Here is a 14,473-nt window from a genome sequence, read left to right as displayed (position 1 = left end):
TCTATCTGTTCTTTTGATTTTAAGATAGATTTAATATCCTTATAAGAGATATTATCCTTTGCATAAAGCATAGTATCTCTTATATGCTTAAAAGATGGGGGTAGAGAATAAAGCAGTAACACAGCTTGATCATCATTTTTAATTTCAGCATCTATATTACTCAAATCCATAACAAATTGGTATATGATATGAACAACCGAAGAGAGAAAATAGAGGTACTTTCACCCATACGAATTGTATAAAGCTTCTGCTTCAGGTAAAGTCTATTTTCCACCGTTCTCTTCATATATAAGGTTTTCAATTTTTCCCACATGCCTTTAGTTGTGGTTTCTATAGAAACTTCACGTAAAACCTCATTTGAGAGATTTAAAATGATACTTGCATTTGCCTTTTTGTCTATGATGACAAATTCCTCGTCCGTCATTTTATTCGGCTTCTTCTCCTTTCCTTGCAACGCCAAGTCTAAGCCATCCTGAATTATGATAGCTTCCATCTTTAATTGCCACATTCTGAAGTTTGCACTTCGGCCAAATTTCTCAACATAGGTCTTTGTTAGAGTCATTTTGGCTATTGAAACTAACCCGGTTAGATCTGGCTCTGATACCAATTTGTTAGGATCGGGAACCCGGGTAGTGCGGAATTTAGCCAAACAGCGGTATAATAACAATAACAAAGAAAATAGAAGTTGATAACAACGTCAATTAAAGCAGATAAAGAAGACACAAATTTAACGTAGTTCGGTCAAAGTGACTTACGTCCACAAGTAGAGAGGGGCAATTCCACTATAACAATAAGAGTACAAAATTAGAGTAAACACTCTAATTAATCCCAAATACCTTAAGAGAATAAACTCACAAGATCACTTCAAAGAGAAGGTTCACACAAGTGCTTTCCAACACTAACTCTCATACAAAATACTCTTAATAAAGGAGGAAAGGAAGAAACAAGAAATGAAGACTCAAGTCTTGTTGGTGTGTCTAAAATGAACTAATTGCCTTCCCTTTTATAGGCAAAAAAGTCTTGGCCTCTTAGGTGTAAAAGAAGAGATACAACTTGTGCAAATGATGTCCACCACATAATGCAATATTTTTGGGTCCCAAAGAATATTGCCAACAAAGTCTACATTTTACAAAAATGCTTATACTTATGTGAGATGGACTCCATTAGCCAAAATATTGGCCATAATTACATCAACAAAGTTAGACACCTCCTATTTTCTTCTTTGGTTTTCTTTAATACGAGCCCCACAAGGTAAGAGGTTCTATTCCATGCCATGCTTAAAAATTAATTATCATGTTATCCATTTTATTAACTTCTTTGATTGTCTGATGTTCTGACAACTGTAAACTGAAGCTTCTTTCTGGCCCCTTGCATCTGATATCTAACTATTGCATATTGTAATATAGTGCTTGTAGAATATTCCGTGCTTGTTATTTTCTGCATTACATCAATTTTGTATCCATAGAAATATATGGAAAATACTGTAGAAAGCCACTCTTTGCCTTATGTGGTTTTACGCATCCAAATATTCACATAGGCCATTTTGGTTATAGCTTTTTAGCTGCTAGAGATACGAGAGTATCAAAATCAGCACATCACCGCTAAACTTGTTGTATCTTATTCTGCTATTAAATACATGCTCTGGGTGGTTATGTTGGAAAATTAAACTAGTCCCTGACTTTTAAATTTCCATTTGTTTAGCTTGGTGTAAATTGTGTTCTCTCTTTAGAGAATTTAGCTTTATGCACACCTTAATTGTATGTGATGTATAGGATGAGTCAGTTATAACTTAACAAATTTCTTTGCCGAGGGACAGATATGACTAGTCCACATGGCATTCCAGTTGACTTATTAGATCGGTTGGTGATTACAAGAACTGAAACTTATGGTCCAGCTGAAATGATACAGGTTTTGCTATTTTGATGAATTTTTGTTGCGTGCCTTATTATAAGTCTTGGCAGTTTCTTTTATGATATATCAAGCAATCTTGATGGAAGTTTCTCTCGATACTTGGCCAGATCTTAGCTATCAAGTCTTGACCAATCAAATTCGTTTTGGATTTATCAATATGGAGTTGGGGGGAATTGTTACTTACCTTTTCTCTTTTACAGGCGGATCTGAAAGAAGTTAATTCCCTTTACCTGGAAGCAAAGTCTTCTGCAAGACTTCTTCAGGAGCGGCAGGACAGATACATATCTTGACAAACATATCATTTAGCTTTCTGCCTTGTGGTGATTGTATACAAGTTGCTATTGGCATATTGATTTCTTTTTCTATTGGTCATGGCTACTTTCTGTACATGGTGCAATTTAGTCCTCATGGAAGATTGCAAGATATCAAAGTGTCATTAAATGTGGGATGCTTCAAGTTGCAATCAATATTATATTTCGGAGCACAGTATGTTTCACCTCGGTCCTAAGTCTTTGGGAAGTCAGTGTGGCCATTGAACATTTGGTAAGTAGGTGAACTGGTGAAGTACACTCTTGAATCTAAGCAAGACAGAAGAGGCTCTAAATTACGAGTCCTGTTTCTTCCCTTTGGAAGGAAGCTGATTAAATATGATACAGGCTTGTTAGAAAGTAAATGTTGAACTGCTGAACTGTCCTTTACATTGGCATTTGATGGCTTTGTTCCATTTTGGATGTTTATTGTGTACTGGAGGTCGAGCGTTAGGGTTGTAGGTTAGTAGGGAGTTAGCGTTTTTCTATTCCGTATGGGGTGTAAGGCTAGTCTGTTAGTGTCTTATTTTCCTATGCTAGTGATTCGTGTTGTGATACTTACTATTTTTTCACTCTGGTTTCCTAGTACTTTGCCATTATTACAGATTACTTATATTGTTTTTCCATTTATTTTTCTAATTCTATCTTTATAGCCTATGTTGTTATTACTGTTCTATTGTCTCTTTTCATCTTATTATGCTAAGGGTCTATCGGAAATAACCTCTCTACCCTACAGGGTAGGAATAAGGTCTGCGTCCATACTATCCTTCCAAGACCCCATTTGTGGGATTATATTGGGTTGTTGTTGCTGATTGTGTACAGTTTCATTTTAACGAGTATCCAAACTTTTCTCCCCTTTTCCGACTCTTCCCAAGCTAAGAAAATTGTTCCGTGTTTCAAGACTCAAGATTAACAGCGAACCTACTGAATTAATACTGATCAACAATATGTAACAACAAATTATAGTGAAACTAAGCAACTGTGAAACTTTCCAACAATACAAACATCTATGTTGACTTGCATATAAATGCCAAGATACAGGTTTGGAGAATAGACTGCACCATATCCCGTATTATTGGGGTTCGTTAAACATAAAAAATGTATCAACCTCTTCAAATAATTAACTTGACTTAAACGAAATGCAGCTTTTCAGTCCTAAACTGAAGTTATATTATTTTTACCTTTTATTTGAATCTATTTAACTATACAAGATACTACAGTAATATCTTTAGAATTAATTATATCCTAAACATAGTTACTAAAGGCAAAGTAACAGTAGAAGAAAAAAACTATTGTCGACGAAGTTAAACTCTTCTCATAATTCATCTTTTATGTTGCCAGGCTCCCTCTTGACACCTACTTTGGATGCAGAGCTCTCGAATTTGGTAGAAGAAGCTGGTCTCTGAAGCTTGAAAGGGATGGCTGCATGTTTTTTGATGAACTTGTACAATGCCACTAGAGTAAGTTCAGTATCAACTGGTATCTGTACGATCACAACACAAACAATAAAACATTTGCATCTTGCTACCCACCACAAACAAATAAACGTCACTTACAGGATCAATGCTCTTATTCCCTGCTAGGAAGAAGATGAGAGTTGGGAATCCTTTAACCTGCAAAGTAGAAGAAATGACCACAATTCTCTCTTTTCATCTAAATCAAGAAATACTCTGTCAATCTTTAAATTAAATAATGCTAATTTAAAACTATTGCAACCAAATGAATGATGAAAAGCACCTTGGCCCGAGGGTGCTCATTTCTTGTTCCATCCATTTTGGCTATAAAAAGAGACTCAATGCCACGGAAGTGGTGTGCAAGTTTATTGAACGTTGGTTCTAGAGCTTGGCACGGCCTACACCATGGTGCATAGATCTGACGAAAAGATGTTCAAAGGCATTCTAAAACTTTGATCCCAGAGTTGATTACAAAAACCAACCAAAGAAAATTCATTTCTTGAACATACCTCAAGAAGTACGTCTTTTGACTCATTTAGAACTATTTTATCAAAATTGTTCCCGACTACAACTTTCACATCCGCATCATTCTGTGATAATTACAAATGAAAACATACTTGGATTAGCACAATTATGATACTGAGTTAAAGGCCAGGAGGAAATTGCAGCTTACAGTCTTAGGAATTGGATCTGATTTATAGAAAGGTTTAAGTTTGTCTTCTAAAAAATCCTCTCCAAATGCCTGAGGAATAAAAGACAATAAACAAGTTAGTCCACAACTTCTCAACCAAAATTATATGCACCTAACAACCATTTATGGCTATCTACCTTAATCTTCTCGAGTGTTATCTCCCCAACTAATATAAATTTCTTGTGATTTTCATCTTCTATGTATCCAATAACCTACAGGAATTAAATCAACAATCAAGATAGAATTGCACATTCAGTAAACAAGGTTCCTAAAAATCTTATAGTGCCCATTTATAATGTGGAATAAGTGTTACCTGTGGAGCATCTCCAGTGGCCCCAAAATAATCTGATACCGGTCTTCCAACTTCATCGTCGTCCATTTTGACAACAACAAAATTAAGCTTCATTTCCCCATGGCAAAAAGTACACACTGTTAGTTAATTGATAGTACCAAATAGTAAAGGAATCAAAGATTTGGGTGTTAGGGTGTAAAATGTATGATAGCTCAAACTTTAAACGGAAGACTTAGAAATCATGATCTTAAGCATTGATCTATTGGGTCCATTCCATGGCCCATGTGAAAGAAGATGAAGCTTCCTTTTGGTTTTGTCAAGCCAACCAATTTAGAAGTTCAATTTGGGCAACTAGCTTTTGAAGTGAATATTAATGTCATTGCATACATCAATATGGGCATTCTTCAACTATAAATAAGTGTCTCTACCTTCATTTGTAATCACACTAAAACAAAGAGAAAGAGAGTGATTTACAGAGTAAGAAGCAAAATACTTTGTGAGGAAAAATATAGAGAGTTTGAGCGTATTGTAGTGAGGTGAAAAAATCAAAAGAGGATTATTTCTTTTGAGTGTTTAGTGGTCTTGAGTATTTTACCCGGTACCACAAATTGTAAAATCCTCGCTATAGTGAAATCAGTTGCTCCTCTCGGGCCGTGATTTTTCCCTTATTCAAAAGGGTTTTCCAAGTAAAAATTTCGGTTTCCTTGTTTCTCTTATTATTACTGTTGATAACAGTATTTTAGTAATCCGCATTTATTATAGTCGTATACCATGAATATTATTTCTGTGGGGATTAATTTTTTCAACAACTGGTATCAGAGCATATGTTCTGCTCATTCACAAAAATATTGTTTACAGTCAATTTTACTCTGTGAAAAAAAATATCAGGAGTAAAGTATGAAGTAACAAGATTCAACGGTAATGACGGTTTCTCCATATGGCAAAGAAGGATGAAGGACCTGCTCATCCAACAAGGGTTAGACATTGCACTAGATGGAAAAGAGGCAAAGTCGGAAACTATGAAAGCCGAGAAATGGGCAGACATGTTTAAGAAGGCGGCTAGTGCAATCAGACTGCACCTATCTGATGAAGTACTCAATAATGTTGGGGATGAAATAGTGTATGTGGTATTTGGAAAAGACTAGAATGTCTATACATGTCCAAATCCTTAACAAACAAGTTGTTTTTAAGAAAGCAACTTAATGCCATCCATATGAGTGAAGGTACAAATTTCTTGTCTCATTTAAATATGTTCAATGGATTAATCACGCAGCTGGAAAACCTTGGAGAAACAATCACTGAAGTAGATAAGGCTATCATGCTTCTAAACTCGTTTCCATCTTCCTATGATAATTTGGCAACAACTATCCTGCATGGTAGATATATCATCGCTTTAAAGGAGGTCATATCAGCCATCCTACTCAATGATAAGATGAGGAAGAAGCCCGAAAATCAGGGGCAGGCTCTTATCATGGAAAACAGAGGAAGAAATTTTTATAGAGCATCGAGTAGCCGTGATAAATTTAAAGCCTGTGGAAAGTCCAGGAACCGGTCAAACGGTAGAAATTGCTACAGTTGCGATCAACCTGGTCACTTCAAAAGAGATTGCCCAAAGAAAGGTCGAGGCGAGAGAAGTGGCCATAAGAATGATGACAACACAACCACTGCAGTGCACAACGATGATTCGGTGGTTCTCTTCGTTCACGAGGAGCATGCACGTAGCAAGCCAAGAGTCAGAATGGGTGGTTGATATAGCAACATCCTACCATGCCACACCGGTAAGAGAATTCTTCCGTAGGTAAAAAGCAGGAGACTTTGGAATGGTCAAGATGGGAAATACCAGACACTCAAAGATTGTGGGGATTGGCGATAGTTGTATCAAGACAAATGTTAGATGTACATTAGTTTTAAAGAGATGTGCGACACGTACCAGATGTGCCAATGAATTTGATTTCAGGGATCGCTCTAGATCGAGTACGAGAATCACTTCGCCAATAGGAAGTAGAGACTCACCAAGGGATCACTGGTGATTGCTAAAGGAGTTGCTCCCTACACATTGTACAAGACAACCGTTGAGATATGTGAAGATGGATTACATGCGGCTGGAGATGATATGCCTGCAGATTTATGGCACCGGAGATTGGGCCATATGAGTGAGAAGGGACTGCAGATCCTATTCAAAAAATCACTCATCTCATTTGCAAAAGGTACAACTATGAATTTTTGTGATTATTGTTTATTTGAAAAACAACACAGGGTATCGTTTCAAGCAACTCATGGAAGAAAATCGAATATACTTGATTTAGTATATTCTAGTATTTTTGGTCCAATGGATGTAGAATCAATGGGAGGTAAAAAATATTTTCTCACATTTATTGATGATGCTTCACGGAAATTGTGGGTTTATTTCTTGAGAACTAAAGATCAGGTATTTCAAGTATTTCAGAAATTACATGCTCTGGTGGAAAGGGAGACAGGTCAAAAATTAAAGCGTCTCAGGACAGACAATGGAGGAGAGTATACTTCAAAGGAGTTTGAAGACTACTGCTCAAGCCATGGAATCAGACATGAGAAGACAGTTCCTGGAACCCCACAACACAATGGTGTAGCTGAAAGGATGAATCGTACCATTGTCAAAAAGTGAGAAGTATGCTCAAAATGGCAAAACTACCTAAGTCATTTTGGGGTGAAGCAGCTCGCACAACATGTTACTTGATTAATAGAAGTCCATTAGTTCCATTGGAGTTTGACATTCCAGAGAAAGTCTGGACCAACAAAGAGGTGTCCTACTCCCATCTAAAAGTGTTTGGATGTAAAGCTTTTGCACATGTACCGAAGGAGAAGAGAATGAAGCTGGATGACAAAGCTATTCCCTGCATCTTCATCGGTTATGGAGATGAAGAGTTCGGCTACAGATTGTGGGACCCAGAAAAGAAAAAGATTATCAAAAGCAGAGATGTGATCTTCAGAGAAGATGTAGATGAAGAGGTTGCTGAGCAGGGGGAGTACCCTAGTCCACAAGAGGAAGAAGAAGAGCAACAACAACAACAACAAGGACAACAACCTTTGAGAAGATCTGAAAGAGAGAAGGTAGAGTCCACAAGGTATCCTTCTTTGGAGTATATCCTCGTCATTGATGAGGGGGAGCCAGAGAATTTCAAGGAGGTGCTATCTCATCCAGAACAAATCCAATGGATGGAAGCCATGCAAGAAAAGATGAATTCTTTACAGAAGAATGATACGTACGAACTGGTTCAACTTCCAAAAGGCAAAAGACCGCTCAAGTGCAAGTGGGTCTTTAAGCTTAAGAAAGATGGAAACGGCAAGCTATTCAGACACAAAGCTCGATTGGTGGTAAAAGGTTTCGAACAGAAGAACGGTATTGATTTTGATGATGTTTTCTCACCTGTTGTCAAAATGACTTCTATTCGAACAATCTTGAGCTTAGCAGCTAGTGTAGATCTTGAAGTGGAGCAGTTGGACGTGAAAACTGCGTTTCGACATGGAGATTTGGAAGAAGAGATCTATATGGAGCAGCCATAAGGTTTTGAAGTAAAGGCGAAGAAACACATGGTGTGCAAGTTGAAAAAGAGCCTTTATGGGCTGAAACAAGCACCTAGGCAGTGGTACAAGAAGTTTGACTCATTCATGAGAAGTCAAACGTACACAAAGACCTTTTCAGATCCATGTGTATACTATAAGAAATTCTCTAACAATAACTTTATCATCTTGTTGTTATATGTGGATGACATGTTGATTGTAGGACAAGACAAGAAGTTGATTGCCAAGTTGAAGGAAGATTTGTCCAAGCCATTTGACATGAAAGACTTGGGTCTAGCACGACAAATTTTAAGAATGGAGATTGTCCGAGATAGGACAAATAGTAAGTTGTTATTGTCACAACATAAGTATATTGAACGTATACTTAAACGCTTCAACATGAAGAGTGCTAAACCAGTTAGTACACCTTTTGCTGGTCATATGAAGTTGAGCAAGACAATGTGTCCTACAACAAAAGAAGATAAAGAAAGTATGGCTAAAGTTCCATATTCATCTGCCATGGGGAGCCTGATGTATGCAATGGTATGTACCAGACCTGATATTGCTCATACTGTCGGTACTGTTAGCAGGTTTCTTGATAATCCCGGAAAAGAACATTGGGAAGCTGTGAAGTGGATACTTAGGTATCTAAAAGGAACCTCAGATGAATGCTTGTGTTTTGGGAGATCATATCCAGTCTTGAAGGGCTACACAGAAGTTGATATGGCAGGTGATCTTGATAATCGTAAATCTACTACAGGATACCTGCTCACTTTTTCAGAGGGAGCTATATCATGGCAGTCGAAGTTGCAGAAGTGTGTTACACTCTCTACAATTGAAGCAGAGTATATTGCCGCTACTGAAGCTGGAAAGAAAATGGTTTGGCTAAAAGGTTCCTTCAAGAGCTTGGATTACATCAAAAGGAGTATGTCGTCTATTGTGATAGTTAAAGTGCAATAGACCTGAGCAAAAATATCATGTATCATGCAAGGACGAAGCATATCGACGTGAGATATCACTGGATTCGAAAAAGGATAAAGGATAGATCTATGCAGGTCAAGAAGATCCATACATGTGAGAATCTTTCGAATATGCTGACCAAGGTGGTACCAAGAGACAAGTTTGAGTTATGCAAAGAACTTGTCGGCATGAACTTTATATGAAAAACTGGAGTTACCTCCTTCAGGTGCATGGGACTGGAGGGGGAGATTTATTGGTTCCATCCCATGGCCCATGTGAAAGAAGATGAAGCTTCCTTTTGGTTTTGTCAAGCCAACCAATTTAGAAGTTCAATTTGGGCAACTAGCTTTTGAAGCGAATATTGATGATATTGCATACATCAATATGGGCATTTTTTAACTATAAATAGGTGCCTCTTCCTTCATTTGTAATCACACCAAAACAAAGAGAAAGGGAGTGATTTACAGAGTAAGAAGCAAAACACTCTGTGAGGAAAAATATAGAGAGTTTGAGCGGTATTGTAGTGAGGTGAAAAAATCAAAAGAGGGTTATTTATTTTGAGTGTTTAGTGGTCTTGGAGTATTTTACTCGGTACCACAAATTGTAAAATCCTCGCTATAGTGAAATCAGTTGCTCCTCTCGGGCCGTGATTTTTTCCTTATTCAGAAGGGTTTTCCACGTAAAAATTTCGATGTCATTGTTTCTCTTATTATTACTGTTGGTTACAGTATTTTAGTAATCCGCATTTATTATAATTGTATACCGTGAATATTATTTCTGTGGGGGTTAATTTTCCCAACATGATCAACCTTCTTAAACCGAAGGCTTTAAATACCATACTCCAAGTCATGATCTCATGCATTGATCAACTACTCCAATATCAATTGTTATAAACTAAACAGAAGGGTCCAACCTAAAGGAATTACATATTACTACATTCGTTCCAATTTATGTGAACTTATTTCTTTTTTGGTCTGTTCCAAAAAGAATGACCCCTTTCTAAATTTGAAAATAATTTTTCTTAAACTTACAATTTTACCCTCAATGAGAAGCTTTTATAACCACACAAATACTCTTGATACCTTTTTGAATTGTTTAGGACCACAAATTGTAAAAGTCTTCATTTTTTCTTAAACTTTATGCCCAGTCAAACAAATTCATATAAATTGGAACGGAGGAGTAGATGATAGCGTCCATTCAGTCTATAAACCCCTTTTTGGAACCCATTGTAACATTTTCCACTCTATCAAACTATATGTATAGAAGCAATGACAATGTTGTTATACGTTAGAGACTGAACAAAGCTTCATTACCTTTCCCTTGAAAAGTTTTGCAGCATCTTGAAATGTTGGGAACAACTTATCCGTATCATTTGCTGTGGCAAAAAGCAAGACCTGCACAGAACATAGGAGACAGTCAGTACATTAACCATATTCATACAGGAGGAAGATACAATTATAAATGAAGTCATATTTGTTCTAACATAAATCATCTTAAGTTTACCTGCTTCTTAATTGGACTCGCAAAAATTGAAGGGGCGCTTTCTTTAGTAAAAGTTGTCACTATAGGGAGCTTGTTGGCAGAAACAAACTTAGCTATTGCAGATTTTCTGAATTGACCATCTGAAGAGCAAAATGAAAAAGATAAATAAGGATATCTCCATGTTTCCTTTCTTTTTCCACTTCTTCTCTTGAGAGAAAGAACGCAATAAAAATACAGTATGGTTATCAAATTCCTAAAGGATCTCTTATTACCATCCCCAAGAGACAAGATTCAATTCCAGTATTCAAAAACAGAGATGAGAGAAGTAGCTAACCATAATGCGCGACATTCTCTGGTTCCTTTTTAAGCATGACCAGAGCAGGGCGTTTAGCATTGAAGTCTATGTTGAATAGCTTAGCCACGTTAGGATTTGTCGTCTGGTAAAAGTTAACATCATATTCAAGTTTTGAAGCAGCTGCTAGTTGATCAGTCTCGGGACCCTGTAAAACGTTTAGACAATGAACTTATGACAGATCATGTTATAAGAGGGCTAATGACAAAACTGTAAGTTGCAGACGGACCATTGACGGCAATACACAATAAAAGAGGTATACTTGGATGTAATACAAAGAGAAAGAAAACAGAACTACTTTCACTAGAAGGGAAGAATAATGAGCATTATATTGTAGCAATATACAACTAGTACAACAAGAAAAAGAGAAGAATCAACTATCAAGGTTTCAAGTTAGAATCTGCAACTGGTAAAAAGGAGCAAAACATCCCATTTGAACTGAAGCTCATTGTATACTACAATAGGGTAAAGTTATTCCGTCAAGTGCCATCTAACTATCAAAAATCAAATTTCATGAATCCGACATAAAAATATGAGCATTAAAATTCAAGTTTTCTTTAGCGATAGAAAAATATCAAAATTGCAATCCATGCTTATCACCAGGAGAAAGTTTCTCAGTAAAACTATACAATAAGAGCAGGAAATCAATAATCAAGATAGAGTAAGCAAAATATACCACCAAGGAGTCGAGGTACGCTATAACAACTTTGTTCTCAGAGGTTAGTACACGTTTTGCGTCCTCTGTTGTCGTTATATTGTAAATGCCAGGTCCTATTTTCTTCTTTATCCAAGTCACAATTGCATTTCTACAGGTAAAATTCCTCATCAGCTTCACTTCAGTACACAAGTCTGATTGATAAGCCAGAAGCCGCAAAGAAAAAAAGGGGGAGGGGAATTTATCTGCTTCAGACGCTACAAGTTTTAACGATTAGGAACCAATTAAAAGAGTGTAACAGGGTGTATCGAATTTAGGTCATCTCAGACTTTTCGCTTGAAGTAGGATAAGTTATGAGAAGGTTGCAAGAATGAAGAAAAATTTCCACCTTTACAGTTTATTACATCTCCAATATGAGATGATCATTTGATCAGCTAAGCCTGACCCCTAATTGTTGGTTTTAAGCTTCTTAGAGCTTAAAATAAAATGAATGGAATATGGAGGAAAAATAAAATTTTTTGAATTTTTTTTTTGACAAAGGGACATTGTCCCATATTGGAGGAGCAAAAGAGTTTTGATGGGTATATATACAATTGCACTTCTTCTAGCTCTTAAAGAGTTGAGAAGAAGACAACCCTAGCGTCGTTGTTGTTGCTTGAATTTGGATTTGATTGATTAATTTTTTTGACCAAATTTATTTGTTAATATTAACGCAATATTAATTAATCCAAATTAGACCGTTTCTATAACCGTAATTTTAATTTTCCCGTTATAATTTGAATTTGGCGGTTTGCATAAATGGTCGTTTTATAAAACAACCATTTTGAGTTGCAACCTTACATGAAGAGTTGTAACTCTTCAGTATAACCCAACGGTTTTTTTGGCTATAAATACATGAACTCTCCCTCAGATTTTCCTTACCAAAATTCTGATTTCTCCTTCTTCTCTTTTTCTGCACTGTTTTAACAGAAAAGAAGGCAGTAAGTGTGATTTACTATTATTTTTTGCGTTCGTTGTCACTGGGGTTTAAAGTACCGCTACACCAGTGAGGGTAATCCGTTCTATCCTGGGAGGAAATAATCCTAAATTTCGAGTACTAGGAGGGGATTACGTTCCTTAAAGAAACATTGTGAATTCAGTGAGCTCGGAATAATTCTGTTCTTCTACATTTCTGATTTTATATCATTTTTATTTTTGAATATATTTTCGAATACCAATTACTAACACTAATTAGTTATCCAATTCATCTGTATCCATTCTGTTCAATTTGACCCATTTCCACTACACGGTGATGATAACTGAAAGTCTCACAATTGATTGCCCAAGCCAGAAATACACTAGTGATGCCAAGCTTATAATCAGCTAAACATCCATGTAAATATCAAAACTTTTTATTGTCTTCTCTCTTCCATTTATGCAAAAACCGAAATGCCAGAGTAAAGTTTTGAAGTCCCAATTTTGAGTTTTGTTACCTAATTAACAGTTGTATATACAACAACAACAACATACCCAGTAGTCCCACAAGTAAGATCTAGGGAGGATAGAGTGTATGCAGACGTTACCCTACCTTTAAAAAGGAGGCTAATTAACAGTTGTATATATAAAAAAGAATTCGCCTAGTTGTTGTTGTTGTTGTTGTCACATGTTGTCCGATGCATTATATGATCGGATATTACTTTCAAGTATAATTAAGAATATATGAATATGTATGTACGTTCCTATTATGTATGTATATAGAAGTACACACATAACTCTTCCAGAGCAAAGAGAGAGTGATGAAGAAGACATACTTGGTTTTTCGGCCATTATAAGGTTCAGGATCACCGTCAACGAAGAAATAAATCGTAGGAAAACCTCGGACATCGTAGTTATCAGCCACCTCATATTCCTTAATGGCATTGACCTTTGCCAACGCCACATTCTCCGTCTTCAGTTCTGTTGCGGCATCCGCATACTCTGGAGCCAGGGCCTTGCAATCGCCATTCCAGGGAGCGTAAAATTCCACCATCACATACTTATTGTCATCCACGAATTCACTGAAATTCCTGTCAGTCAATACTACAACATCCTTGTCATCAATCTTAAGATCCTCATCTTCCTCTGCATGATCAAATGGCGCTGAAGGGAACTCAGTTTCGTCATGATTCTCGAAGTTTGGCTCGGCTGCTTCCTCGTAGTCTTCGAGGAAGCTGAGGAATTCGTCATCGTCATCTGAGGATGTTGGAGTTTTGGCTAGTGATGGGGTGATGAAGAGAGGAAATAGGAGAAGGGATGAGATAGAGAGGAAGATGATCACTCGACTCGCCATTCTTTTTGTTACACCTAATTTTAGCAAGCATGCGACTGAGTTTCGTAACTATGATCCTATGAAAAAGACTTAAGATTCCACGTGTTTACACTATACGTATTTAAAGACGCACCAATTGGGAAATTACATTAAGAATACATATTGAAATACTAATTATTATGATTAAAAATATTTATTTTAAAAATATATTATGTATGCGTCTAATTTTTATACATTGTCTATATAGTCACTTCATTTAAAAAAATATGGTAAGTGACCAACTTCTAAACTTTTATTTACACTATCGGTAAGTATAAGGTATTCATAATATATTTATGAATTGATGCAAATATCAAGTTTAAGTAGAGTTATTTTTAGTTCGGTCTAGGTCTACATTTACCTAGAAAAACGTTATACTAATATGTCATTTTGCCAATATATACATCAAACCAACGCTATCGACTATTTGCAGCGACTCATTTAGTCACCAAAAGTAAGGATTTCGTGCCGACTCTAACAAGAAGGTGATCGTTTTAGAGTC

The 14,473-nt window shown here is 36.5% G+C and overlaps 1 protein-coding gene across 1 annotated transcript; it reads right to left on the bottom strand.

Annotated features, from left to right (window-relative positions):
• Positions 1-3,215: 3,215 nt before the first annotated feature.
• Positions 3,216-14,184, bottom strand: LOC107798846 (protein disulfide isomerase-like 1-4). The gene is made up of 12 exons (XM_016621880.2): positions 13,436-14,184; positions 11,667-11,796; positions 10,973-11,138; positions 10,660-10,778; positions 10,470-10,550; positions 4,678-4,764; positions 4,502-4,576; positions 4,347-4,415; positions 4,183-4,263; positions 3,957-4,091; positions 3,776-3,832; positions 3,216-3,702 (listed from the first exon to the last, which is right to left on the bottom strand). The coding sequence occupies exons 1-12, from the start codon at positions 13,951-13,953 to the stop codon at positions 3,535-3,537; spliced, it is 1,686 nt and encodes a 561-aa protein (XP_016477366.1). The 5' UTR covers positions 13,954-14,184; the 3' UTR covers positions 3,216-3,534.
• Between the last annotated feature and the right edge of the window lie 289 nt (positions 14,185-14,473).

The sequence above is a fragment of the Nicotiana tabacum genome, chromosome 22 (genome assembly GCF_000715075.1).
Source record: "Nicotiana tabacum cultivar K326 chromosome 22, ASM71507v2, whole genome shotgun sequence".
Classification (NCBI taxonomy): Eukaryota; Viridiplantae; Streptophyta; class Magnoliopsida; order Solanales; family Solanaceae; genus Nicotiana; species Nicotiana tabacum.
The sequence above is the reverse complement of the archived record's forward strand: the minus strand, read 5'-3'. Positions and strand labels throughout refer to the sequence as shown.